Genomic DNA, 27,433 nt, shown 5'->3' with positions numbered 1-27,433 from the left:
GGCGCAATTCAGGGTATATTTGGCGCAATTGCATGGCAGCCAACAGATATACGAGATGAACGCGTTCTCGAAGATTTAAATTTATTTACAATTTATTCGCGCTATAAAAATGATATGATATGATTCGAAAAACAGAAAGAAAATTCCCCAAAAACGATGAAACAACGGTATAAGATTTTTATTCTTTTTCTTTCTTTTTTTAATATTATGTTTATACTCGTAACTGCATTTCTTCTCGGAATTTTGTATCGTAAAAAAGGTAGGTACCTGTTACGTCGTATTCACTCCGGCGTATATAAACTTTTCTAATTTTCTCAGTTTATACCGTTTTTGAAGTTTTATTTTTTCTTTCTATAGGATCGTCTTCCGAGCCATTGAATGTACATATCGTTAACACGATGTTTTTTTTTTTCGTTTACTCTTTTCTCGCTTTATTTCGTTTTGGTGAAATTTTTTCTACAGGGTGGAAATTGTACCTATACGATAAAGGCTCTTAATTAAAAGTAAAATGGTAGGTAAGCTCTAAAATCGATTTTTAAAAACTTTCGGACATGTAATCGAATGTTTTATCGTGTTGAAGTTGTATAAATACCGATTGGAAAATGAATAGTTTAACTATAGGTAATTTTTTTAAATAGCACAACGAGCTAATTATGAGTCGGCCTCCAGCTGGGTCAGCTGGGATCCTGAAATTAACCTAACCAATGAAAGTTGGTATATTTGTGGTCTAAAACTCTTATCATAAACTTTTGCAACTGCTATAATTTCACCCTAATCCCTCCAAAAGGAATGAAACTGACATTTATGCTAAAAAATTTCGTCTTTAGCACTATTCAACGAAATATTCTCTCAAAACTTTAGGGATTCTAGCGAATTTTTGAACATCAAATTTAGGCCAAAAATGAGGGAAAAAATCAAAATTTTACCAAATTAACCTAGAATGCTGAAATTTGGGTTATACCCTATTTTCGACCTGCCAAATCGATTGGAAACTGTTTCAACCCGTTTTGAGCAGTTCTGGAGCCTCCAGTAGATTTCTGAAACTAGAAATTCCCACAAAATTTCATCAAATTGAAGTTGGAAAGCCGAAATACATTCTGCAATCTAATTTCAATACGCTAAGAAGTCGACTGCAGATGAATTTAAAGTCGTTTTGGAGTCTCCAGCGACTTTTTGAGAAATACTGGAGCCTCCAGTAGATTTTTAAAACTTGAAATTATTGAACGGCAATGACGCTGAATTTTTTCAATATTTTCGACCTCAACAACGATTTTTAAATTTAGTTCAGAATTTTTTGAGCCGTGGCTGCTGCTTCGTCGCCTTGAATCTGTTTTAAAATGAGTTCTCAGATTTAAGTGAAATCAAACCAGATCAAAAGTACACGTTTTAAAACCACTGTAACTAAATTTATTTTTGGAGAATTTTTGAAAATTTATAAAAACAGCGTATGGCAAATAGTAAAGTTAGAGGCACTTTGAGGCCAAGATAAAAATTTAGTGTCATTTTCGTGGCATATTCTAACACAGTTTTAAGCAATTGTCGCAAAATTTAGCTCAATTTTTCCATTTTCCATCAATTTTATGGTAGGTATATTTTACAGCTAGATTTCAAAACATGCAATATCGTTCTCGATTATTTTTGCAGAAGTTGAAGTGTGTGTGACTGAACGAATTTCCTTGGTAAGGACACCACTCTATGTAGGTACTTCTACTTGGTTCTTGAACATTCGTCCGAAAACATTTTCTCGAATGGAAAAATCTCGAATTGCCATTTCTTCAAATGATCAATTTCCGAAATGCACAAAAGTGGCCCCAAGTTCAGTTTTTTGACAAATTGCAGAAAAGACATTATGATTTTTGTTTTTTTGTCAAACTTCCCAAAAAGTCTAATGTTTGCCAAAATTGTCAAAAAAAATCGTAGGTAGGTACTTTTTTTAAAATAAAAATAGCTCAGAAAAATTATCAAAATGACTGCGGTTTTTTTTATCAAAATTTCCAAAAAGTTTTATTTTTTGCCAAAATTTCAAAAAACACTTTTTAGTTTTTTGAAAGACCCCTTTTTTGTCGAAATTCCCAAAAAGAGCTGTTTTTTGCGTCAAAATGTCCCGGAAGTCTAGGTTTTCTTTGTAAAAATAACATAGACCTGTTTTAGACTAGCACGACTTATTTACAATTGATGAAGAAACTTCTCTTCTCAGCAAAGTGTTGGTATAACTGCCAAAATTGGGTGAAAATGATCAAGAAATTCAAAAAATCTTTCAAATACTTACATAATATATTCTCGCCCTCTTTGGTATAAGATACTTATGTATCTAGACAAACATTTTCCGTTTGCAATTTGCAATGTGATAAGTGAATAAAAAAGGGACCACACGTGCCAGCCATTTAAATAGTTTACTTTATTTTCAAGCAATCAAACTCTATTTCAACTTCAGCAACCTGTAAAAACTCTGAACAGATGTAACAGAGATTGCCAAAATATTTCACTATACGGAATTAGATGCTTCATAAATCACCCCAGGTATTTTTTTACCTACCTACCTAGCTAACAAAATAAACGATGCGTTGAGCGATGAATTTTTCGTAACCCTATAGGTACACACGAGAAAATCGTTCTTTTTTGCCATCGCATCCTCATCTCCTTGGTAATTTTATTTCTTTTTTTTTCACGTTCAAGTATTCAAACAAACATAAATACTTTATCCTCGGGTTTTGTATAACAGTTTTGTAAATATGTATTATTACGCGGAAGAAAAATCATCTCAGGTTACGCCACCCTCATCCAGCCAGCCAAGTTGCGAAAAGAAACTTTATTCGTCAGTTTGACCTTATTCTGGAAAAATGAAAAAATAATCCGCAAATGAACGTTTTGAATGAAAACTTCATCAGAAAAGAAAAATTTTAATCTTACGACCAGAAAATAGGTACATGTATAGAATTTAAAAAATATACAACTTTAAAAGGTAGGTAGGTAGCTGCGTTCAACAGTTTTATAAATGAAGTTTTGCAATTAGGCACGCATCAGGTCGTTGACTAAATAGGTACCTACCTACAAGTGTAATCAAAGGTTGAAATTGAGCAAAGATTAAGTAACTTTATAAGCGATAGGTTAATTTTACATTTTAATGTCGTCGTAGAATGAAAACCAAGTAGATTACTACTACAACCAATATTACAATCACAAAATTATTGCTGTAACCTAAAAAGTTTAAAGTTGAATAAAAATTTATGGGCCAAGTTTTCTTTTCCAGCAACTTCCTTTTTTCGATAGCGAATTTCAAAAGGCTGTTTTCGTTTAAACGAAACTTTGCACCTTGATTATAATAAAGTTTTGATACGAAGATAAATACATAGGTAGGTAGTGTAGATTGCGAATGTACGAGTATTTTGATTTTAATCGACCTAAGTGATAATGTATAGGTATACCTAACAAATGGAGCAAGTTTGCTCTTTTAAAACATTTTAAATCTTGCATAGGAATGTTTTTGAGCTTTGGTTTGAAATTTTAAAAAATCGTAAAGTACTAAAGATTGACTCAGTTTTTTGACATTTGAATTGCATACTCCAAAGCAAAAAGGACGGAAGTCCATATGACTGGGCATAAGAAAAGGAGGTTAGTGTGTTCAGTGCAGTTTTGAGAAACATGCATTTTAAATTTTGAACTGAAAAGTTTAAAATCCCTGTATCAAATTGCATTAAACACACTAACCTCCTTTTCTTATCCCTGGTCATATGGACTTCCATCCTTTTTGCATAGGAGTACAGCATTTTAATCATTTCAATTGGAATTTTTCAAAGGTATTTTTCATGCTAAAAAAATGTTGTAAGTACTTATGTCTTTTTTTGCTGACTTTCATCTTTTATTTTTAGTATTCTTTCTAATATTTTAAAGTCTGACTTGTTTTGGGATCATTTCATACCAAATCAGGTGAAATTCGCATGATGAGTCATCGATGATTTTTTTCATGTTTTAGACGTTTTTGCAATTTTTTACGGAAAATCCAGCCAGGAAACCAAATTTTGAAAAATCACGTTTCCAGTAAGTAAGTTTGCTTATTAATAAATCTGAAATTCATATTTAGCGAACTCAGCTACCACAAAATATAAAGCTGGATAGAAAAAAATTGACTTACATTGGAAGTATCCCAACTGGTGAACATTTTTTCGATCCCAACAGAAAAGGAATCGAAGGGGTCTCCAAAATACGCCACCAGCAAAAATATTAAGTGTTTAAATTCAAATGTCGATTTTTGGCAAATTTTAGGAAATTAAAATTTGCACCATTTCTCATTTAAAAAAAAAAACAAAATTTAATTAAATTGACGTAGAAAGCTGAAACTTTATTTGAACACCCTTTACCGACTCCACGAGTCGATTAGTTATAATTTCAAATCGTTTTAAAGTCTCCAGCAGATTTTCGGATCCCTATTTTTTGAATCATTTAGAGATTTTGAAAGCGCCTGAATCAACTGAAAAGGTCGCGAAATGGTAAATCCGAGAACTTTATAGTCACTGAATTAAATTTTCACTCTATTTGCGGCGTTTTTTCGATAACTAAAAAATCCAAAAATCTGCTGGATCCCTCAAAACGATTCAAAACCGTCACGAACGAACTCGATAGGTTAAAAAACAGAGAATAAACCAAATTTCAGCATTTATATGTCAGTTTGATCAAATTTTGATTTTTTCCACGAGAAATGGTCCAAATTTGAATTTTTTAAAATTTGCCAAAAATCAAACAATGAACTTCGGTGCCCAAAATTTCAGCTGGTGGTGTATTTGGGGGCCTTTTTTTGTTTAATTTGTCAAAAAATTTCATAATTGGTGAAAAAAAATCAAATTACACATATTATTTAAAAAGACCTTATTTTTAATCGCATTTGAATTTCCTACGTTTTCAATTTTGACAGAACCTTTTTCAAAGAAACGTCCTAAAAAGTTGAAAAATACCGACATCTTTTTTTCGTTGAGCCAGATTTGGGGGTCTTCAAAATACCATGGTAAGTATATGTGTCGAATTAAGTGGCTCCCAATTCTCAAAAGGAGTAGTTATGTAGATTGTAGAATGTAGGTACCTCGTTTGAATATGGCAAGTTAGGAAGAATCCAAGCGTTGTGGTTGTCAAATCTTACATTCTGGTATTTCTGCACTTATTTTTTTATTTTTTGAAAAAATTAGGCACCTAAAAATACCATTATCACTACCTACTCGTACATCAAAACACCTATAAATGTGACCGGAAATGTATTTTCCCGTATGATAAGGATAACTTTGTCATTGAATTTTTTTCATTGAGTAATTTTATGCAATTTATGGACGATTTTGAAAAATTTAAACCCCATGGGATTCTCAGAAATTTTTTGTATAGACCAAAAAAAAATAAAGATTAAGAGAAATCGATGACTGAATGACGGAGAAATTGAGAAATTATATCATAGTTAATCGTTTTCAGGAAGTATAGTTAATTTAATATTTCAAAGTCCTGGTTTTTGTTTTGAAAATTTAATTTGAGGGTATCACTTTACGCATTTATGATCTTCTGTGAGCACTTTCAAAGTAGGTGACTAGTTCTTTATAAATTAAACATTGCTCACGAATCATGCAAAATGTTATTTATGTAACCCCAAATGTGTGTTGGAGTTTATAAGATATAGGTAAGGTTCCATTTCAATTCTGTCCTCCCTTCTTATGGAATAATAATCATTTCCTGGACTGAAATTATCGTTTTTTTATTACACAATATTCGAATCGAATCTAACACGAATTTCAAAAGAAGCCCCACCTATTATCTGTAAGTATAGTATCCGTGCCTTCTGCAAGGGCCCTTTTTTTTATGTATTGTTTCGCTTATTTGTAGATTGTTGCAAAGTAATATTTCGAATAAAGCGAATATATTACCCAAGGGAGAGTCAGTATTGATTTCAATATTGCTTTCGCTATACTGGTGTAAAAAAACTGGCATGCTTCAAACACTTTGTTATATCTACCTATACCTACAAAATGTTGTACAATTTACCAGAGAACAATTTTTTCATAACCAACAAACGCGGAATTGAACACGAAAATATCTGCGATTTTCTATCGATACGATCAAATTAACGGATTCGCAAATTTTCCACTTCTACGTACGTGTAACTTTAGGTAGGTAGGTACTGCGATGTATGTACATATGTAAGTATTTTGGCAAAACGTGCGGATTTTTTTCCCTCTGCAGTTATATTCGTATCTGCGAGTGTTAATTTTTAAAGATTCTTTCGCCGTGTTTTATTATTTATGCAAACACCAAATACAACCTTTTGAACAGTCCACAGTAGGATTCTTTTGATGTGGTATTATGGGTATTCGTTTTATAGCCGGTATTATGCCAGCGATTTTCATTAGGCGGGAAAATTTCCCATCAGAAGTCTCCATGTTTTATTTAAAAAGTGGAATTTATTGCGCATACGAGGCAATGATAAGGTTGCATTAAAATTTTAACGTCGTCGAGGTAATAGTTTCTTTTTAGAAAACGTAACGAAAACATTTGTCAAATTTATTGAGGAAGTCTGTATAAATTTTCAATTAGGTAGGTATCTTCACATACTTTTTAACGATTAAAATGGCCCAAAATGGGAGAATAATTCAATAAGTAAGCCTGCGTATAAAATAAAAGGACACTTGCAATTGTCAGATAGTTCAGTTATTTCCTTATAATCATTTTCGCTTACTTTGGCACATTGACATTACAGAAAAAATTGCTTGGCACGTTAACATTACAAAAAAAAGTTTTTCAATTTTTGTGGTTTTTCAAATGAGTAAGGACAAAATATTGCACCAAACTGGAAAAAAAAACTCAATTTGGCGCATTAACATTACAGAAAAAAATTGGCCGGCACGTTAACATTACAAAAAAAGTTTTTTAATTTTTTTTATTTTTGTGGATTTTCAAATTAGTAAGGACGAAATACTGCACCAAACGTTGAAAGTTAGCTCACAATGCTGTAAAAACTCACTTTCGCTGCAATTATTATTCTTACCATCTTTCTTGAAATTTTTGGAAAGAAAAACATCAGTCATAAATCATTTAGCATTTGCTACGTAATCCTTCACCTTGAAAGTTTATATGATTAGATAAGTCGAACAGTAGGGATACACGTACCTACATTGTTACATCACAAATGACTTGATGTAGTTGCAGCCGCTCATGTTCGTTAAAGAAACTGCGATATCTGCAGGCGTTTTCAGGCTCATTACGTAGGTGGTAGATTTCATTTCTTGACGAGTGGATATTTCGTAAATTTGGTAGGTACATTTTTAAGGTTGTTTTTGTCTCCGAGTGTTTGTGAAAAACAACTGTCTCGTTGCCAAGTTTAAAAGATTTTATAAAAAATTACCAAGGCGTAAAACACTAATATAATTTCACACTTGTTGAGAAAATTAATAAAGAGCTTGTTACATTCGAGCAACAACAAAATAGGATAGGTTGAGAATTTGACTTTTTTTTTTTTTTTTGAGCTACACTTGAGGTAGGTACCTACAAAATACTTAATCATACGATTTTATTCTTCACTTCTAATTCGGGTTACCTTTTTTTCTAATCCACGTGGTATTTTAAAACGTACTTTATAATCCAATAAAATACATAAATCCTGTTGAAATTAAGTTATTCGTTGACTCGGTAAAAGTTTCCGTTTGTTGTGAAATTTCTACGGGGTGTTTTTCGGTTTGGCTTGGCTGGAAGAGCATATGTGTGGTAGACGTGTGTGTACTAGGTGTTTAATATGTTAACCGCAAACCTCGCATTGTACTATTTCAATGTAACTAAATTAACATTTCTAAATTAATCCTGGACTTTTAATGCTATTTTAGTAATGACAAGTTTATTCACCTGATATATGTATGGGCTTGGTTTAAAGCTTCCACAATGTGTACGTTGAACATAATACACGTAAAATGTCACCTAGCATTGTGTAGATAATGAAATAGGATTATTGTAATCACCGAACGAATATTTGCGACTGTATGGATTTAATTGTGTGTAGGGATTTCGATCAGATTTTTAATTCTACGGCTGCGAATATTTTTTATTCGCGTATTTCATGTCGAGCATTTTAATAAAGCGCGCTCGTTTAAAAACGGAACACCGAATACTTTTTTTTTTCGTGTAATTATCTACGACGAAAAATTTCACGCTTAGTTAAGATCTGCGTAGGTTGAAATGTTCGAGCTAATGATGCCTTTCTATCGAGTTTTAATGATAAATGTAAACACGACTTTGTTGAAAGTTAAGTGTTTGGAATTTATGTTAGTTTATCGTAAAGTCGATGAAGGTGTAAATTTGTCAATAAAATCGACTCGATTAAGTACCTTTTACTTATCTGTCTGTCTACAAAGTACGAGAAATACGTACTGGCAGAAAATAAAAAACACCATTTACTTCACTAGGTACATTGGAACCATGTGAGGAATAATTTTACCCCTTGAGAATACGCATTTGCTTTGAATGTATCTAAACATTTTTCGTGTTTGTGAAGGCTTCATATTTTTTTAAAAACTGTCACGTAACTTACTACGTCAGAGAGTTTATTCCGGTGTGGGCGAGTTTTTCAAAACAAGCATCCAATAGAGTGGAAAATTTAGTTACGGAATGCATATTGCATGTTTTGTAACCTTGAAGATCGGAAAATTTTGTCTGGATGACTTGGAAGTTGGTCTGAAATAAAAAATTAATTTTTATGATGAGATACATGTGCGTGACGCTTTGCTTAGAGCTATGCTAGATGAACTTAAAATTTCAGAATATGAAACAATAGGTAAGTACCTATAGATTTTACGCAGGAATAGACACTTAACAGATGTCTAAACTGATCTGAAAATAGGTTGACTAGTCATCATTCAAAGTATGGCATGCTAAGTAAAAAATTGAAAATTCGTGAAAATTACAAGGTTCCTCTTCCATTCCACCTCAGGCTCGAGGTGAAATGACGGTGGTTATTTCACCAAATCATAACCGAGAAATCATTTTTAAAAAATTGACGAAAATCAGAATACAAAATCTCGCTTTAATTCAAGTTGATAACAAAATAAGTCATGGAGAATGAACTTGCGTATTTACGGCAAACTGGTTAGGCAATTTTATTAACATCTTTACAATATCACGGTTTGCATGTTATGATAGAGATTTGAAGGCAAAACAACACTGCAACTAGTATTACGTTGTTGAGTACAATTTTGATCTAAAATTATCCATTTTTATGAAGGGTCGAAGTGACATATTTTCTAAATAGGCACCTTCAGTGAAAAATATTACCCCCCCCCCCCAATGTAGAGACAAGATAGAGAAAAACTAAAAATGTAGAAATCTGCGATTTTTACATTGAATACTATTTTTTCAACGTGGTGAACTCGAATATAGCCTTACTTTTTTTTAAATATCACCTGTGTCACAAATGTCCTCTCCACTGAGGTGAGGTCAATAGCTTAAAAATGCTTGACGAATGCGCCCTTAATTTCTAAATAATTTCAAGTCACATATCAGAAAAAAAAACAAAAATGAATCAGACCAAAGATTGGATGAAATGTAAAATTATCATAAATTGGACCAGAATTACGAGTCGCTGATCAAAAAAATAATTTGACTAATTTTCACGAGTCATTCATATCATGATTTTTTTTTTGTAGGTATTGTTAAAATGACATTTAAAAAAAAATGGCTAAAATATTTTAGAATTTGAGTAAGATTTAAATTCATGGATCATGAATCACGTATGAAAAAAATGATTTGGATCACGAATCAAATTTCAAACACCATCTGAGTGAAAATTATGTTTTAGAATTTTGGGGCCTTTATTTCTTTTATAACAATGACCTTTTGTTATATTTTTATTTTATTTTTTGCTCTAAAAATTGTAGTGGTTAATTTCTTTCTTGTAGACTTCATTTTTGAGATATTTTGAAGGAAATTGTAAAATTTCAAGTCGAATTGATTGTTTGTGATGAAAATTATTGTGAAATGCTTTCAAATTCTTACCCAAAAAATTGAGTGTTGGAACAAACAACGGAAATGATCCAACTGGAAGGAAAATCTCTGAAGTGAGCAAAGAAAAGAACATCCAGAAATACACCACCAGGACAAATTTTAAAAACTGAATTCCATTTTTCAGTTTTGGTGATTTTTTATCTTCTTTTGAATAATTCAAAACTCTGAGTATTAAAATATGTAGTAGTTCAAAAAAATTAAAATTTAATTAAAATTGACGCAGAAAACTAAAATTTGGTTTGCATCCTATTTTTAACCTCTCAAATTAATTTGGATTTTTTTCAAGCTTTTAATCAACTTAGGTAGGTACTTTCAAAATTCGTTTTTGCTGATCAAAGCCCAAAATTATCTCCAAATGGTGTTTTTGAGTAGGGGGGGGGGGTGAAAAAATTAGTCGTTTACAAACATTATTGACATAAAGAGCCAAAATTTTGTTCATTTCCTATTTTCGACCCATAAGTTTTGAGGTACCTACTCTAGGTCTTCCAATGAATTTTTGAATTTTTCACTTTAGGTAATTCATTTTTAAAAAATCATATAAAAAATGGATTTGACCCAGCAGGAACAATTGAATTTGTAGGTTCTGGATTTCACTTTTCTTTTTCTTATGGAAAGTTTTCAATAATTGATAAATAGAAAAATTCACTGTAGGTTCCAGAACATTTCAAAACCATCATAGCCTAAAATGATTTTAGATATCAAAAGTAAGGAATAAATCGAGTTTTAGCGTTTTATGTTTACGCATTCATAAACGAAGGTTGATAACCCATCTTCCCATTTCTGTTTAATTTGACATAAATTACTCTGGAAAATATTTTTGGATTAGAATTGGAAGAAACGGATTTTGAAAGTTTTTGACTAAATCGATCAAAAATGGTCACACAAACGGTATATGTAAGTTTATGGTACGAGCTGATAAATATCATTTCGGCCCCCTTTATGGCAATTTTTTTGAAAGAATTAAATAATGGAAATTCGCTGGAGGCTTCAGAACAGCTCAAAACTATCATTAATTGATCGAAAAGGTTAAAAATAGGATAAATCCAAATTCTGACTTGAACAAATTTCAAGTTTTTTGTGGAAAACGGCCCAAATTTTAAATTAAAAATTTTCCCCAAAAATCAAAAAATGGATATTCAAATCCTTGAAGGCCTGGAGTGTATTTTTGAATGCTCGTTGAGTTGGTTTTTTTTTTGCGTGGATCAAATATTTTTCTGAAGGTTGGGACACGTTTCTTGTACAAGTATTTAATATAAAGTCATTCATTTTTTTTTCTTCTTTTGAAACATTTGGAGGGATACAAAATTCTAAATTTTCTGTCATACAAAATCACTTTTTGGATAAAAATAATGGTATCTACTTACCTAAATTATCTACTCAATTGAAGCATACCTTTCCAACTGCACTAAGTTCATTTTCAAAGATTCTGAGGTTGCAAGGCCATCTAGCATAAGGTTGTGGCCCAAAATGGCTGTTTTTTTTTACATTTTGTGTCCAAAGGTCTTGGCTACAACATCCTTATCAATATTTTAGTTTTGGAAACGTACTCGTATGCTTCAATTGAGTGTGATGGGTCGTTCTGTGTGAAAATTTTTTTTTGAAAAAATTGAGTGAAAAGAGATTTGATCATGAATTCTAATCTATCTACTTGACCGCTATTTCAAGTTGGGAAAAATAACTGCCTCCTCCTCCTCTTCCTCCTTCTCTGTCCTTTCCAGTGGAAAATTTTCAACATTCGCATCAATTTTTCGAGACATTCACAATGGATTTTTAGAAAAACTCGCGAAGCTAAAGCTAAACTAAGATAGAAGTACTTTGCTATGGAAATATTACGTAATTTGAACTATAACCCCGAGCAAGAAAAAAGTTACCAAGTGTAATTTTTCTCTAAACTAAGTAGCAGGTACCTACTCGTACATATCTACAGTCTCGACTTTAATAACGATACACGCAACTTTTCGCGATAATGCGGCGATCCCCTCTCATTAACTATTTAGAAAAATTAACATCATTATTTCCACCGAAGAATTTTTCCATCTCGTGCCACGTTGAAAAAAAATTTTCATTCTAAGAAAACTCTTAAAAATGAGGTAAAAATTTCGTAATTTGGGTGTTTTTTTAATTTTGTATAATGTAGTACAGTACATTATATGTATTATACGTAGGTAGCGATGCGCCAGCAGGAAAAAAAAGGTAATAAATTTTCCAACGTGAAAAACAAAGCTTTGGACGAGTTTTTATACCCCGCGTTGAATTGTTTCTAATTATTTTATGGCGTTTAGTAATTTACAGGTGAATTAGAGAGCTCATAAAGGATAAAAATACTCCGCATGTAGAAATGGCTGAACGTGTTGCGTTGGTGTCAGGTCCATTAAATGAAAATATCATATCTTATCGTATCATGTGGGTTTTATGGTAAGTAAATCTTTTCAAGAAACAATTGAATTTCGTTTTTTCAAGTTTATACGCGCGAGGTCGCACATCGACAAGGGAACTGTTACAGGGGATCTTACGAGTATATGCTCAATATAAACTTGCTCATCACGTTTAGCATTTTATCTGAATATAAAATCGAATTTATCGAAGTGAAATGAGAGAAAACCTCGTTTGTAGTAGATTCTCTAATACATACATAATGATACGTTCGTTGGTAGAATTTCAATAATAAAAATAAAAAAAACTAAAATTCGACAATAGATGCAGCAAAAGAATATAATGACGAGTAAAGGGAGGCCAGTTGAAATTTAAAACTAACAATAGCCCTTTAGAGTTTTTTTCCTTGTGTGTTCGCATTTATATAACCCTTTGCTGTGTATCAGAATTCATCGGGGAGCAATGAAAGGAAACGTTTATTTCGCTGATTCCGGAATAATATCGCCTCTTTAACGACGAAACATTAGCTATGGCAACTTTTTAAATAAAAACCCCTCTCGAAGTACCATATCCAAGACCTAGACGCGGATTTCTACGAATAGCTTTACCTAATTCTCTAGTTCGACAAATGTTTTCATACGTAATCGCATTAATGTTTTTCGAGGTAATTCGGGCCCTAAATCAGAAAAATTCCGAGCACGAACTTGTAGAAATGACGTTATTTCGACATGATTTCGACGCGTGTAAAAATTTAATGTTATAATTTTACTTTCAAGTCTCGTAAATCACTATAGTGTAGCATCTTGTGGGTGTTTTGCTCCGTCGTCGTCGTGAGCTGCTGTATTTAGCTGGCGTGCTCTTCTGGTGTCGTATCTGTAGTCGTCGACATGAATGGAATTCTCGAATCTCGAATCGAGTCGAAATATTTAAATTAACTTGTACCGGGAATTCCTCTTTTGGGGGTTGTTCTATGGTTGGAAAAACGTTTGGGCGGATTTTTGCCAATAAAAAATTTTTAATTGTGTTTTTATAGGGCTGTAAGTTGAAATTCTCAGTGTTGTGCAAGTTGTAAAGATTTTTTCCAGTTTTCCTTTCCTATATTTTATACGAGGAATTATTTATTATAAAACCGATAAAATGTTATACTATTATTATTATTTCTTGAAAACATTCTTCGACAGTCTTCAAGTACCTAATAGGAGTATTTTGTATTCACTTGATTAGAATTTCATCATTCATTCTATTATGAAATACGTACCTACTACCTACCTGCGTATTAAAATTTTACCTTTTTTTTTTTACAACTGTCCAACAAAGCGAGACGAAAAAAAAGAGAATTTTAATTTTACTCGACAAAACGGAACTTGTATTATTTCATTAGAACGATAAAATTCCTTCCTTCGAGACAGCCGGAAATTAAATTCTGTAATTAAATTTGTTGAATGAAACTTACCAAAATATTCAACTTTGTTTTTGTTTTATACTACGAGAGTTATTTTTTCACAGGTTTTTAGCGTTTTCATGTTTCTCCCCCGCACTTTTGGCTCGATGATAAAGTTGTTACGTAGAGTCGTGGTTGGATAAAAAGGTACCATACCTACTTCTATTTTTAAATTATCTGATTTCAAATATGACTAAGAGTAACTTTTTGCCTCTTTTTTGGAGATTTTAGTAAGACAGTATTTAGTCTTGATTAAAAGTGTAATTTCTGTCGACTGGAGTGCAGAAGGAGCTGCGCTATCTCTTTCTATGAAGGGTGATTTTTTTTTCAATAGGTACATGGAAGAGTGTGGGTCATTTTTACATTTTTTTCAAATTTTGAAAAAGTATTGCTTTCGATGGTAACCAAATTGACTCAAATGAACTACGTGGCCACAATTTCAGTCCTTCAACTCTTCCCGTATGTATTGTACCAAGGGAGAAGAATACAAGACTTGAAAATTTGAAAAAAATAGATCTCTTCTGTACTTTTTCAATTTCTTTAAATACTTATTTAAAATATTAGTTGGGTTTAAAACGAATAAAAATCGTGTTTTGGCCTTCGAAAAAAAAATCATCGATTGAAAATTCGCTGTACCTATTTGAGTAAATATTCTAGGTACACATTTCGAGAATCATCGAATGCAATTTTTTGATTTTTTTGGGAGATTTTTGGTTTTGTTTACTTTTTATGAAGAAATGTGGCAGATATCTGACGTCTTCAAGTTGATGTGAAGTATTATTCTCGCCCTCACATATTAAAGCTTTGAAAAAGTGAAAAAATATTTTTAAAATCAGTGAATAGGCTACAGTAGATTTACAGGGTGCCCAGAAATATCGAGTACCCCTAAAAAAGTTTTTCATTAAAAGTACAACCTATAGGTTGGCAACGTGAAATAGATGCATATGATTGGTGCAATGTTATCTCTCCAGTCCAACAACCAATCACGTGCTATCATTATTATCATTCACTGTGACCAACCAAAGTATTTAGTAGAAAACTTTTTTAGGAGTACTCAATATTTCTGGGCACCCTGTAGGTAGAAATTTATTTTTGAGCTTCCACTAGTAGTTTCCCACTTGCTTACTAGTGACATCTACACAAGCACCTTGGAGCTAGCCGGGTAGTTTAGAGACCATGAGCTCCTCAGTGTTGAACTGTTGACCTCTATAATAGACGCTAGAACCAGAGCTTTTTGATTCTGCTAAGTGCTAAGTATCCGGTTCAAACCCAGCTACAGAGGCAAACTTGTGGGTGTAATTAAAAATCTTCTGTTCAATTATGAACACCAAGTACTGGGGACTACCTACTAGAGCTGAAAACGTTACTCGCTGACAGCGAGTAACTATCGTATCCGTATCGTAAATTCTCGCTACTCGGTAGTAGCGGGTAGCGAATTGAAAAAATGTCGCACCGGTTCAGGATATAACTAGTAGCACATTGAATGCGTAGCTGGTGTACCGGCATGACATCATCATTGTCATCAATCATGTCAAACGTCAATCACACATACAAACGACAGGTGTCGACGCGTAACTCCTCCCACTTACACATTATCAAATTTTGGGGTGTGTGCGCAGACCAAGTGTGAAAACATTTGGGTTGTACTCGCTATACGCTACTATATATATCTGAATCAACCCAATACAACCACTAGCGGGTTTAGCCGGTATTTTAACCAGATACCGGTAAGCAGGTAGCGTAACCGTTTTCAGCTCTACTACTTACCAGTTATTAGCCAAACTAACAAATCATGCACGCCATCTGTTAGCAGAATCAAAAAGCTGAAACTGGTTCGAGCGTCTATAGAGATCAACACTGGGGAGCTCAGAGTCTCGAAACTACCTGGCTAGCTCCAAGGTGCTTGTGTAGATGTCACTAGTAAGCAAGTGGGAAACTACTAGTGGATGCTCGAAAATAAATTTCCATGAGATACGTCATCAACGCAATAGAGGCAGCACCAACATAAAGGATGTTAGCCCAAATACCCAATTCGGCCAAAGGGTATGAGTTGATTTGTACGCGATACCACCTTGAGCAGTTATACAACTCTCAATGATGATTAATGATTATGTAATCTTAAGTATTATTTTTTTTAATAAAAATTTCGAACCAGAGCTGAAAATGGTTACACTGCCCGCTTATTGGTATCTGGTTAAAATACCGGCTAAACCCGCTAGTGGATGTATCGAGTTGATTCGGGTACAGATAGTAGCGTATAGCGAGCACAACCCAATTGATTTTGAACTCAGTCTGCAGACGCACCCCAAAACTTGATAATGCGTAAGTGGGAGGAGTTACGCTTCGACACTTGTCGTTCATATGTGTGATTGACATTTGACAGTGTTTGATGACAATGATGACGTCATGCTGGTACACCAGCAACGCATTCAACTCGCTACAACGTACAAGTTATAATGAGAACTGGTGTGACATTTTTTCAACTTGATACCAGCTACTGGCGAGTAGCGAGAATTTACAGTACGAGTATAGCAGTTACCTGCTGTTAGCGAGTACCATTTTCAGCTCTATTTCAAACATTGAGCTACCTATTTGAGAATTTGTAATTTTTTTAAGTTTTTTTCACGAATTCCAGGAATAATCAGGAATTGAAAAAAATGATATGTATTAGCTAGTTTTGAGGATTCTCCTTCAAATTAAAATAGGTATGTATGTACAATCGAAAAAAATGTTTCAAAAAGGTCTTTCCATGCAGATGAGTTTCTAGAACTTGAAAATGGAATAAAAGACAATTTCACATCACCCCCCCCCTCCCAACAAAAAATGAGTAATTTTGAAAATAAAAACAAATTGAAAAATTTTTGAAGCAAGTGCAATTGTATTTTTGATTTAAAATACGTATTTATTTTATCAATAATTGAAAATAAATATTCTGAGCTCCAAGTTTTTAGCGGGAAAGAAGATGAGGAAAAGGAAGAGGAAGAGAAGGAGGAGGAGGAGGAGGAGGAGGCGGAGGAGGGGAGAGGGGTGGACGAGGAGGAGGGGAGGGAGATGGGTGGAGGAGGGTTCAATATTTATTTTAAAATCTCACATTTTTAGTCATTTCGCTACATGAAAAAAATCTGAAAATTAAGTATCATAGATACCTTTGATCTTGGATTAAGACTGTTTTTACTGGATTTTTTCGGAGGTCAATGGGGTAGTTCACATGTGGAAATTTCAGCCGCTTAATGACGAGACCCATGATCTTGGAAATTAAAAAAAAAAATTCCATTAGAAAATTTCAAAAATTCGATTACCTTACCTAGGTATATATGTATTTCAGACTCAACTAATCAGTCTGCCTTATTTTGCCACATTTTAATTTTTTTCTGGCGATTCGAGACCTATTTTTGGTATAACCTTGGAGACCTGGAAATAAAAGTTTTGCCTTCCATTTCTTAAAAGCTTTTTTCCATTTCAAAATTTCGTGTCTACAGAAAGACACTCATTGGAAAAATATCATCTTTATAGCCTTAACTTAGTCAGTTGAATTTCCTAAATTTTTGTCTTTCAAATTGGATACTCACTTGTCAACATGAAAATTCTTAGGAATTTTGAGATTTTCAAATGATCCTGAATTTTACTATTGGGTATGGTATGTGAAATTTCAATTGGTTCTGTAACTTGAAAACAATCACTCTGATTCGAATCAAAATCGAGGGAACTTAAAGGGCTCTGACTGCTCTTGAGAAGTCACATCCAGGGGTTGAAAAGGATATCTATTATTAACTAAACTGTAGAAAGGAGCTCGTTTAAAAAAATCTCAGTGAAATCGAAGGATTTGACTTATTTTTTCGTTCAAGTTGGTGCTGAGTGGATCTTGCTGTGAATCTTATTCTGTATTTACGGCGGACTGGTTATGCAAATTCATTAACACATGTAAGTATTATTTTCAAAGCGGCCCATTTTTCTACCTGGAATTGGAACTGCAATATGTAGGTAATTTGAAGATGTTCATTTAGATTTTTCTGAAGTTGATTCTCTTTAGAGTTTTGCTGTAAACCCCCCCCCCCTCCATCCCAAGTAAATAAATAAAATTCTAAAATGTAAAATATATTCGATTATTTGCTTGGAAATCAAACGAGAGGATATACATACATATAAATCATCGAACCTCCTCTTTATTAGATAGGTACTTAACATTTCTTTTTTTTTAAATTCATGCTTACTAAAATTTATTTTTTTTAAAATCATATATCTTGGAATTCACCGGTCTGCCTAAATTCATTTAATCTTATGATTTTTTCTACTATCTCAAAAGTTATTCCAAAGCTCACGCTAGAAATTTTCTTAAAAATCACCAAGTGTGGCAGTTTGCCCTTAAAATTTCAAGATAGAGAGGTTACGCTCGTACAAGTTTTCTTTTTATATTATGGTACCTAGCCGGTTTAATTCAAATAATCTCACATCTTGATATCGTTTCACGGTGGCACCATGCACACTAGAATGTACGAGTATGTTTTGTGTAAAAAGGGGCTGGTATTTTTCTTAAGTTGACAAAATTCATGGCTTGTTCAGTCAGCTTTTTGTGTGTAGGATGTTTTTCTCATTCAAACACGGAACAACGAAAAGAAAAGTTAGAGAAAAATACTACCTACCCTAGTATAGTACCTACTCAACTCGTGTATTCGAGGGACTGCGACTACTACACTTATATGCATGAAAAATTAAACCGAGTTTTAGCGCGACAGAGATATTTATATTTCACACTATTTCAATTTTTTACTTTCACGTAAATGTATGTAAATACTTACTATACGTACCTACGTGCAAAATCTAAGAGTATTTTTCAAATCAATTTAGTACAGGTAATAAAAGCAATCATCTGTGAAAAATATACATAGACGCGTTTTATAATAATTAATGACTCCGCGAGAAGGTATACCTCGAAACTCTCATAAACCGTTGAAAAATTCAAACTCGCAAATGAAACAGCTCCTTTGAAAAGTAAACACCAAAAAGCACTTAATGGTATTGTTCGTCGAAACAGCTGAGCAGTCGAGTAAAATATGCTACAAAACGATGAATTTTTCATTTTCGACTGCACAATGAATTTCTTGTACAATTAAGCCTCTAAAATCTCGCCATTTATTATTAAATTTGCTCGCTCGTTCGATATTTTGATTGGTTGTAAAAATTAGCTCGTCTAACCTTAGAATTAGCTTCGGCGTGATTTGCTCGGCTCGCGGCGCGGCGTCTTTTACGATGAATATTTAAGCGAAAAAATAATTTAAATTCTTCCTCATCGTCTTGGCGGTAATATTCAACGAACTGGTGTTAAATTATAAAGATCCAATTATTCAAAATATCTACCTACCCGCACAATAAGCTCATTGATGCAGATTTACGGCAAACTGAGTAGGCAAATAATTCAACGCGTTTTCTTAAAGGCATTAGTTAGGCAATATGTTACACTGCTATCTTTAGATGAATATTTATTCGCGGAGCTTGGTTCTCCTTCGCATATGTATGGTTTGGTTGAATTACGAGTAAGTGTAGCGAAACACTGATAACGTACTGTGTATTGAAATCGAACAAAACAAATATTTTAAACCTCGTGTAGGAAGGTAGATGTATTTGTAACTCGTCATCAATAATTCAGTTCTTTTTTGCTCTTTTGTTGTGGAAATTTTCATTAATATTGAAATTCATAAATTTCAAAATGATCTTATACGGTGCATGCTGCAGATTGAATAAAGGTAAACATCGAGACAGTAAAAACGTGGGATATTTTTCTTTTCTTTTCTTTGTTTCTTGTTGTTTTCTTTTCTCTTTTACTTTTTCGCCGCAGAAATTCAATTTGAAATTTCTTTCAGGTACATTTGGCTTGCAGTTATATGATCGTTCACTGACAATAATAACTCAGCCATACATTTTTTATGCCTTAGCAATCTCATTAAAAAAAAAAAAAAATCCGCGAGGAAAAAATTTCATGCTGTACCCAAAGAGCACTCTGAACTTCGAAACTAATTTCGTAATTCGTTTACGAGCCAATTTTTTGAAATTTCAGAAAAAAATTACATCGCGATACGCCACATTAGTATAATTTTCGTCACCGCGGCGTAATTTTCGTTCATAATCAAAATATCATAGGCAGGCTTAAAGGGTTCATAATTAAATTCCAAAACGAGGGTTAACTTTTAATGAACGTTTAAAATATGAAAAGGTCCACGGCCGCGGCGCGGTGAAAATGTGAGAGCAGTCACGGTCGTTACTTTTTATATTAGAGACGAGAACAACCAGCACCAGCCTAGCCGCCTTGTCGACTTTCGCGTACCAGTAAACAAACAAATATTTATAAATGATTAAATGGCAGACAAAAAATTAGAAAATTTTTAAAAAGTTGCACGAGCGGTTTATAAATTTTGCATTTCGAGTAGCTCTCTTGACAATATGAAAAACACGTGTAATTTTTTCCTACTTTTCAGTTATTTTTTTTCTCCCGCTACCGTAAGCTGTACGAATAAAGCGTTTTGAGAGCTTGAAATTTTGTACTAAATTATGTATGGGGTGTTACATCGTCGTTGTGCAAAAACAGTAGACTTTTTCGATTCGATTTTTAATTTTTTAATGGCGTTTGATTCGAAGAAAGGATTAAATATGGTTCCTTTAAAATATTCCATCTTTTTTCCATTATTCTAGTGTATATCGTTGAAAATGAACTTTTCAAAATTAAAAAAAATCAGGTCATTTGATTAAGAATGAAAATGCTAAAAATATTGAAAGAATACTCAAAATATGTCACTGTGCAAAATTTAAGATGATCGCGTGATTTCATTCTACCTGGTCATAGAATTTTGACGAATTTTTTTGAAAATAATTTCCACAAAAAATTCTAAAATTTGATCTATCTGTAATAAAAAGCTGAATTTATTCTACCTCCAATTTTCAACCTCTTAAATTGGCTGATGGTTGTTTCGGACTGTTCTGGAGCCTCTCACAAATTTTTGGATTTTTATGTTTTTAAAATTTTTGAAAATTTGAATTTGACCAAATTTTAATTCTTTTCATTTTTCTGTAGGGTCCTTAATTCTTCCGGAAAATCAATTTTTTGTTTTGGAGAAAGTGAGTATTCTCTCAAAGAACTCCTCGATCACTTAGTTACTGCCTTTTCTCTCTCTTTTTTTTTTGTCACAGCATAAAGATGGGGGACCCTCAGGGCAGCTCCAAAAAAAATTTTAGTCGCCAAAACAAAAAATTAGGGTATTACGAAGATTTTAATTTCCAAAAATACGAGTGAAAAATTTCATCTGATGGTTGAGGTCTTTAAAGCTGGAAGTGAAGAAGTCACTCACAGAATCCACAACATATGCAACTCTATATGGTTGAGAGATGAATGGCTGCAGGACTCGGTACATTTGACATATGTCACTCTGTACAAAAAAGGATCTCCTGAGAATTGCAAGAACTACAGAACAATCTCTTTGATAAGTCACACCAGCAAAGTACTATTGAAGATTATGTACAACAGGTTATACTCACTCATGCACAGTCAAATCCCTCCAGAACAAGCAGGATTTGTGAGAAAAATAGGAACTAGGGAGCAGATCCTCAACCTCAGGCTGCTGATTGAGAAAGCACGCAAATACAATGTGAGTACTGTGCTGTGTTTCATAGATTACAAGAAAGCATTTGACTGCGTATGATGGCAAAAACTGTGGAGAATTCTACTTGAGATGGGTGCCTCAATACATCTGATGTGGCTGATAAAACAGTTATACGAGGGGAGCATGGCAAATGTCCGAATCAATAGAGACAACGTCAGAGAAATTCCACCCAGAGAGAGGAGTATGACAGGGCTGCATTCTATCCCCACTCCTATTCAATCTGTATGGAGAATATATAATTCGTGAAACATTGCAGCTAACTGTATCAGAAAGCACCAATAATGATGGCTCAGACAAGTGGCAGGGGGGGATATCAATTGGAGGTGTATGAATGTCAAACCTTTGCTATGCTGACGAAACCACCCTCATTGCCTCAAGTGTCAAATATATGACCAGTTTTCTGAAATGTCTGGAAGAGGTCAGTGCAAAATACAGCTCGCTGATAATAAAGCAAAGACAAAGATCATGATTGTGAACCAGCTTGAGAACAACTTGCTTGAAATACAGGAAATTGAGGGCATCAAAGTTGTGAGTCAGTTTGTATGTATACCTGGGATCCATTGTGGATAACAAAGGAGGTAGTGAAGCTGAGATAAGACACAGAGTGCAGATCACAAGAAGTGCCATGTCCAGTCTAAAGAAGATATGGTCAGACACAGCAGTGAGCAAGACTCCAAAGATAAGGCTGGTAAACACTCTGGTTTTCTCAGTGTTTCTCTACGCTTCAGAAACTTGGACAGTATGAGAGGGAGACAGAAGAAAAATTGATGCGCTCGAGATGTGGTTCTGGAGGAGAATGCTTCAGGTCCCATGGATGGAGAAAAGGACCAACATGTCCATCCTGGGGGAAATCGGTGTCCAGAAGAGACTGTCGGCAGTGGTACTCAGCAGAATTCTCAAATACTTTGGGCATGTCACAAGGGCAGATGCAATGGAGTCCCTGTTCATCCAAGGCAAGGTTGAGTGAACAAGACAGCGCGGATGCTCCCCCACAAGATGGACAGACTCCATTCAGAAAGCCATTGGATGCAGCTTCCCAGCTTGCGTCAGGAGCGCCCTAAATAGAGACAGCTGGAGGGAACTGGAGTATCGTGTCACAGAAACGGCTGCTGTTGCATCATAATCACGATACTCCCAGAGGGGTGAAACGGCACCGAGAAGAATTTAGAAAAACTTCACTCCTGGTCACATTTAAATAGCAGGGTCATTCCACGTCAATTCGACCAAAAAATGGTAAGGGGGGTTGGCGATTTTTTTGAAATTTTTCCTATGGAAAGACCTTCCAAAAGGATGACCAATGGCGCAAATCGTAGCCCTTTAGCCCTTTTTGAAAGGCTGCTAGGGGGTGTCAAATTTTCAGTGAACTTGAAATATCATCTATTTCAGCAGCAAATTATTCGATAACCGCGATACCTACCAAGTTTTGATTGGTGAAGTTGGCTAATTTGACCACTATTTTTACGTATCCGTTGGAAAAATTGAAAAACTTTGAAATTAAAATTTTTTTCCTATGAGTGTAATTATTTTTATCAACTTCTTCATGAAATATGTCAAAAAGAGTTCAAAATAAGACAACTGAATAAATTCAAACTTTTTTTGATGTTTGGAATTGAAAATTGAATTTTTTTCGTATTGAAAAGAACAAAAAATTTCACATTTTTAAAAAGCGTCCCCCCTCCCCCCGGGAAAATACTGTTTTCCCCAATATCGTCAAAATTGGACCTTTTACACGTGATATGTTAATTCAATGAGGTTTTTTTGGATAATAACTGGCCAGTTAAGTTTTGCATAAGTTGATGCAGTTTTTGGGAAACTTTTGGAAAATTCAAAATCCTCCGGGACTCACAATTTTCTGTTTGGAGAAAAAAATGAAAATTTTAAACCATAAAATTTTCTACTTTCGTGAAAAATGCGATGTTTTTCTTCACGGGATACTTTATTCGTAAACGGCATTTTGAGCAAGATCTTTTGAAATTTCCAGCGTACCTACGTTTTTCTGATTTTTGAAAAAAATATTTTAAATTTTCGAAGTATTCTATGAAAGGGGCTAGAATAATGAGTTTGTTTTTTGGAAATTAAGGAAATCCAAAATTCCACCATATGCTTCAGAACTGCTTTAAACCTACACCAATTGATCAGTGTTCAATTTTTAACTCACATGAAAGAAATTTTGGTGATTTTCAGAGGCCAAAAAGTTATTAAAAAATTCACCAGAATCAAAATTTTGAAAAAATTGAACTATTTCTTGAATTCTTACGTGGTGGAGTATTTTTGGATGCTTTCTCAATTTTTTTTGTATTCAACCCCGAATATTTTTAAACCCCAACTCCCCCTCCCCGCTTACTCAAAGCGGAAGATTTTTCGGCTTCGTTATTTCGTCCCTATTCGTTTTTCTTCAACAATCACTTGTCTTGTACATTTTTCATCGTATTGTCGAGCTCATGACGGAAATAAACTCTTGAAAGTTTTTGAAATGGAAAACCTCTATAATTATTTTATCTATTCAAAATTTAAAGTATTTTCCAACTGTTTTTAAATAAGTGACTAAAAACCTGCTTTCTGAAATCCAGTAGATAAATGAGGCGTTTCCATTCTCCCCCTCAATTCGCATCCCCTCCCCTTTTCAATAAAATATCATTCGAGCCGAGAGCCTTATACTCAATTTTCAAACTCTTGAAATTTTTTTGCCTCAAATTTAGTTTTGAAAGAGAAAATGTAGAAATTTTTTGTTGGTTGAAAAAAACATGGGAAACTTACCGAATGCCAAACTTTTTAAATGTACTGAGAGTTGCAGGTATAATGTTTTAAAAGTTTTCGTCACTGCCAGAGACAGCTATATTTTTTTGTGGTGCTTACAAATATTTGATAAGAAGGAAAATTTACTCGACTTGTATCTTTTTTCTGCTTACATTTCCGACTTGATTCATATCTGATTCGCCTACATTTTTTTTTCTAGTGATAGTAGCTACTTCTTGGCATACTTTCGATACCTACTTTATATTGTAGGAGTATTCGAGCTTCATTTTTTCCAACTTTGGGAGCTTCCTCCAATCCGCGAGTGAAATTCAGGATTTTCTGTCATTTGTTAACGGATTTTTTTTTTGACAATAATACATACATAATTGAAACATTTTTGAAACCTCTGTCCAAGAAAGGAAATGTTTTTGAGATGGGCAACTTCGTTTGAAATCTGTTTATTTGATGGGTGGTTCAATTTGTTAAAAGCTCCCTCGTCCCCTCCCTCCAATGAATGGAGAATTTAATCAGTTTCAGTTAGAATGTCTCAGAGCTCCATTTTCCATTAAAATTTGGGGGAAAGCTGTACACAGATGACTCACCTACGATAAAAATCCGTTTCAAATGGTAAAAGAAAGAACCCAACTTCCTGTATGTCTTGGATTTAGATGGATTGAGATTGAGAATCTAACTAGACAGTTTTCAAAGAAAAAAAAAATCAAAAATCTCTTCTCTACTTTTTTCTGCATAACTTTCAATTCTGATTGAAATTTTGATCTTTTTTTAGTTTGAGTTAATTTCAAAAGTAAGTACTGTGTAGGTATTGAGGTAGATGTGCTAAAAAAATTTAAATCTTGGTTTATGAGACAAAATTGAAAATAAATTTTTGAGATCATGAAAAAAATTACTCTGATAAAATTTTAGTATCAAGTGAAATTTTGTTTTTTTAGTGTAAAGAAAAGTGATCTCAAACAATGAAACCATTTTACACCATTGATCTGGAATACTTTTTGAAATTGAATTATAATTTAAGAAAAATAATTTTTAAAAATTACTTGCATTTTAGGTAATATGTTTTCCCTTCTTATTATCTTATTTTAACCTATATTTCAAAAGATGAATTAAATGTACGAGTACAAGCACTATAAATATTAGGTAGTGTAATGCCCTACATTCGAATACAATCAGTTGAATTGCTGTTATATATTACAAATAGTTGTATTTTCGAAAGAAATATCCATTATTGTAGGCTATAATAAACTTGACTTCCGTCAAATTTTTGTACGGTAGGTAGGTAGGTACATAGGTGTAAACATTTGTACGAGTTGATCTACATTTATGTATTTTGACACATGGAAATACATTTCACCCAGTTCAATTCTACTGTCATATAGCGAATTTTTCATCCAAATATTAATAGTGGAATTATCCTAGATACTCTGTACTCTCTAAATTTGAAGCAGTGAAATTTCACTGTTTCAAATTTAGAGAGTAGGTATACCTAAATTCTAGCAGAATGAATTTCTTCTCAATTTAAAGGTTGAAGGTGCCTAAATTGAATTGTTAAATTGTTTTACCTTACCTTTTTGCAAAGAAAAGAAATGAAATTTCCTACTATTTCATTTAGGAAAATTGATTTAAGAGAGAAAAAAATCCGTTTAAAAAGAAGTACCGATGCGGTACATCAAAATGACAAAGCTCATTTAAAATTCTATTCTCGTAGGCAGTCAATTAAACAGGCAACGTAGGCGAAATTTGTTACAACAGCGGTAAGAAATATTAAAATTGCTTAATTTTTTTTATCCGAATATAAAAAATTAAATTAGTCGCAACGGGCGAGTTAAACACCCGTAAAGGGTAAAAAGGAAAGTAAAAAAATTCACAAAACCTCGACGTAAAAGGAGAAAAAAAAAACTAAAGCGATTTATAAAAAATATTTATTCAAAATGCAAATATTCTCTAAGCGTGTCGGTGTACATACAATACAAAAACTCGTGTAAATAACAAAAGAAAAAAGTGATACAGCCAATACAGTGATAAGTTACTATAAAGATCCTTTAATGAGAGAAGTGCAGTTCGTGCAACAGTGGTAAAAATTGGCGAACAAGTGCAAAGTACGGTCGTGCAACACGGTGCTTGTCGGGCAATTTAAAACTCACCGGTACGTTTAATATTGCCGTGACCGTAAAATCCTCTTAAATCGATGGCTACAGCTGATTGTGACCAAATTATACAAAAACAAAGGCCTATAAAGGTAGATGCAGAATGTGAAACAAGTTTACTCATATCGTGTGTCGATTAAAATAGTAAAAAAAAAAAAAAACTACTATACACTTTTACAAACGACGATTACGAAACGCGCAAAGTTAACTTGCACGGGTAACAAGACCGAAACGAAGACGTATCTTTTGCGAAATAGCAACCGTAGTACTCTTTTCGTAGTACTTTCGTCATGTGTCGGTCGGATTACTGGCAAGTTGGCAACGGAGCAAATTCATGCGCTTCTGGCTGCCTGGAAATGACCAATCAAAGCAACATGTAGCACTAACACTCTAGCACACGCTTTTCGTACTCGTACAATACCCGCGTTTTTACCGTTTTATTCTATATTCGCCTCATAACACCCATAAACCTTTATTATCTTAACTAAAGAAAACTGCTGCTGTCGTCAGACATTGCCATTGCTCGTTCTCATTTTTATTGCTTTTAATCTTCATTCATACTTGCGACGAAATTCGGCGTTTGGATCAAAGACACCCCCTCCCCCACTCTTCGCGTGTTATTCGGTATGTTTTTACTTGTCGTATTTGAGAATTATCCCACTTGATGATTCTTATCATCATTTTCCTCGCTTGAAATGTAACATTTCGATGGGAAACCTTTGAATTGAAACATATTGACATCGCTTTTGTTTCTTTTATGAATATAGAGTCTCAAAAACATACCACAATTATTCTGTAACAATGACGAACTTCTCCATTGATATCTCTCAGAAGCTGACTTGAATTTCAGTAAACAGCATTTAGAAAAATATACGTATTTTCAGACATTTTCACATTGAACATGGTGCTATTGTTATTCCTCTGATTCAAATACTGACATATTAATTTAAAAAATCATTCAATCATCCTACGGTTTACAACAATGAGAATTTAGGTTGGATCGAGAAAAAAAATTTTGGAAAATGTTTGCCAAATCTAGTAAGAACTAAGAACCT

General features: G+C 33.6%; 1 protein-coding gene across 1 annotated transcript in view; it reads right to left on the bottom strand.

The window, feature by feature from the left end:
- LOC135846674 (IDLSRF-like peptide) overlaps nt 1-26,686 on the bottom strand; it is a 59,974-nt gene extending 33,288 nt beyond the window's left edge. The window contains exon 1 of the mRNA XM_065365902.1: nt 26,376-26,686. Within this exon, the coding sequence (XP_065221974.1) occupies nt 26,376-26,502 (127 nt within the window). The 5' untranslated portion in view covers nt 26,503-26,686. The remainder of the gene's footprint in view (nt 1-26,375) is intronic.
- Between the last annotated feature and the right edge of the window lie 747 nt (nt 26,687-27,433).

This window comes from Planococcus citri, chromosome 5 (genome assembly GCF_950023065.1).
Source record: "Planococcus citri chromosome 5, ihPlaCitr1.1, whole genome shotgun sequence".
NCBI classification, from domain to species: Eukaryota; Metazoa; Arthropoda; class Insecta; order Hemiptera; family Pseudococcidae; genus Planococcus; species Planococcus citri.
Note: the sequence above shows the minus strand (reverse complement) of the source record. Positions and strands in the feature narration are given on the sequence as shown.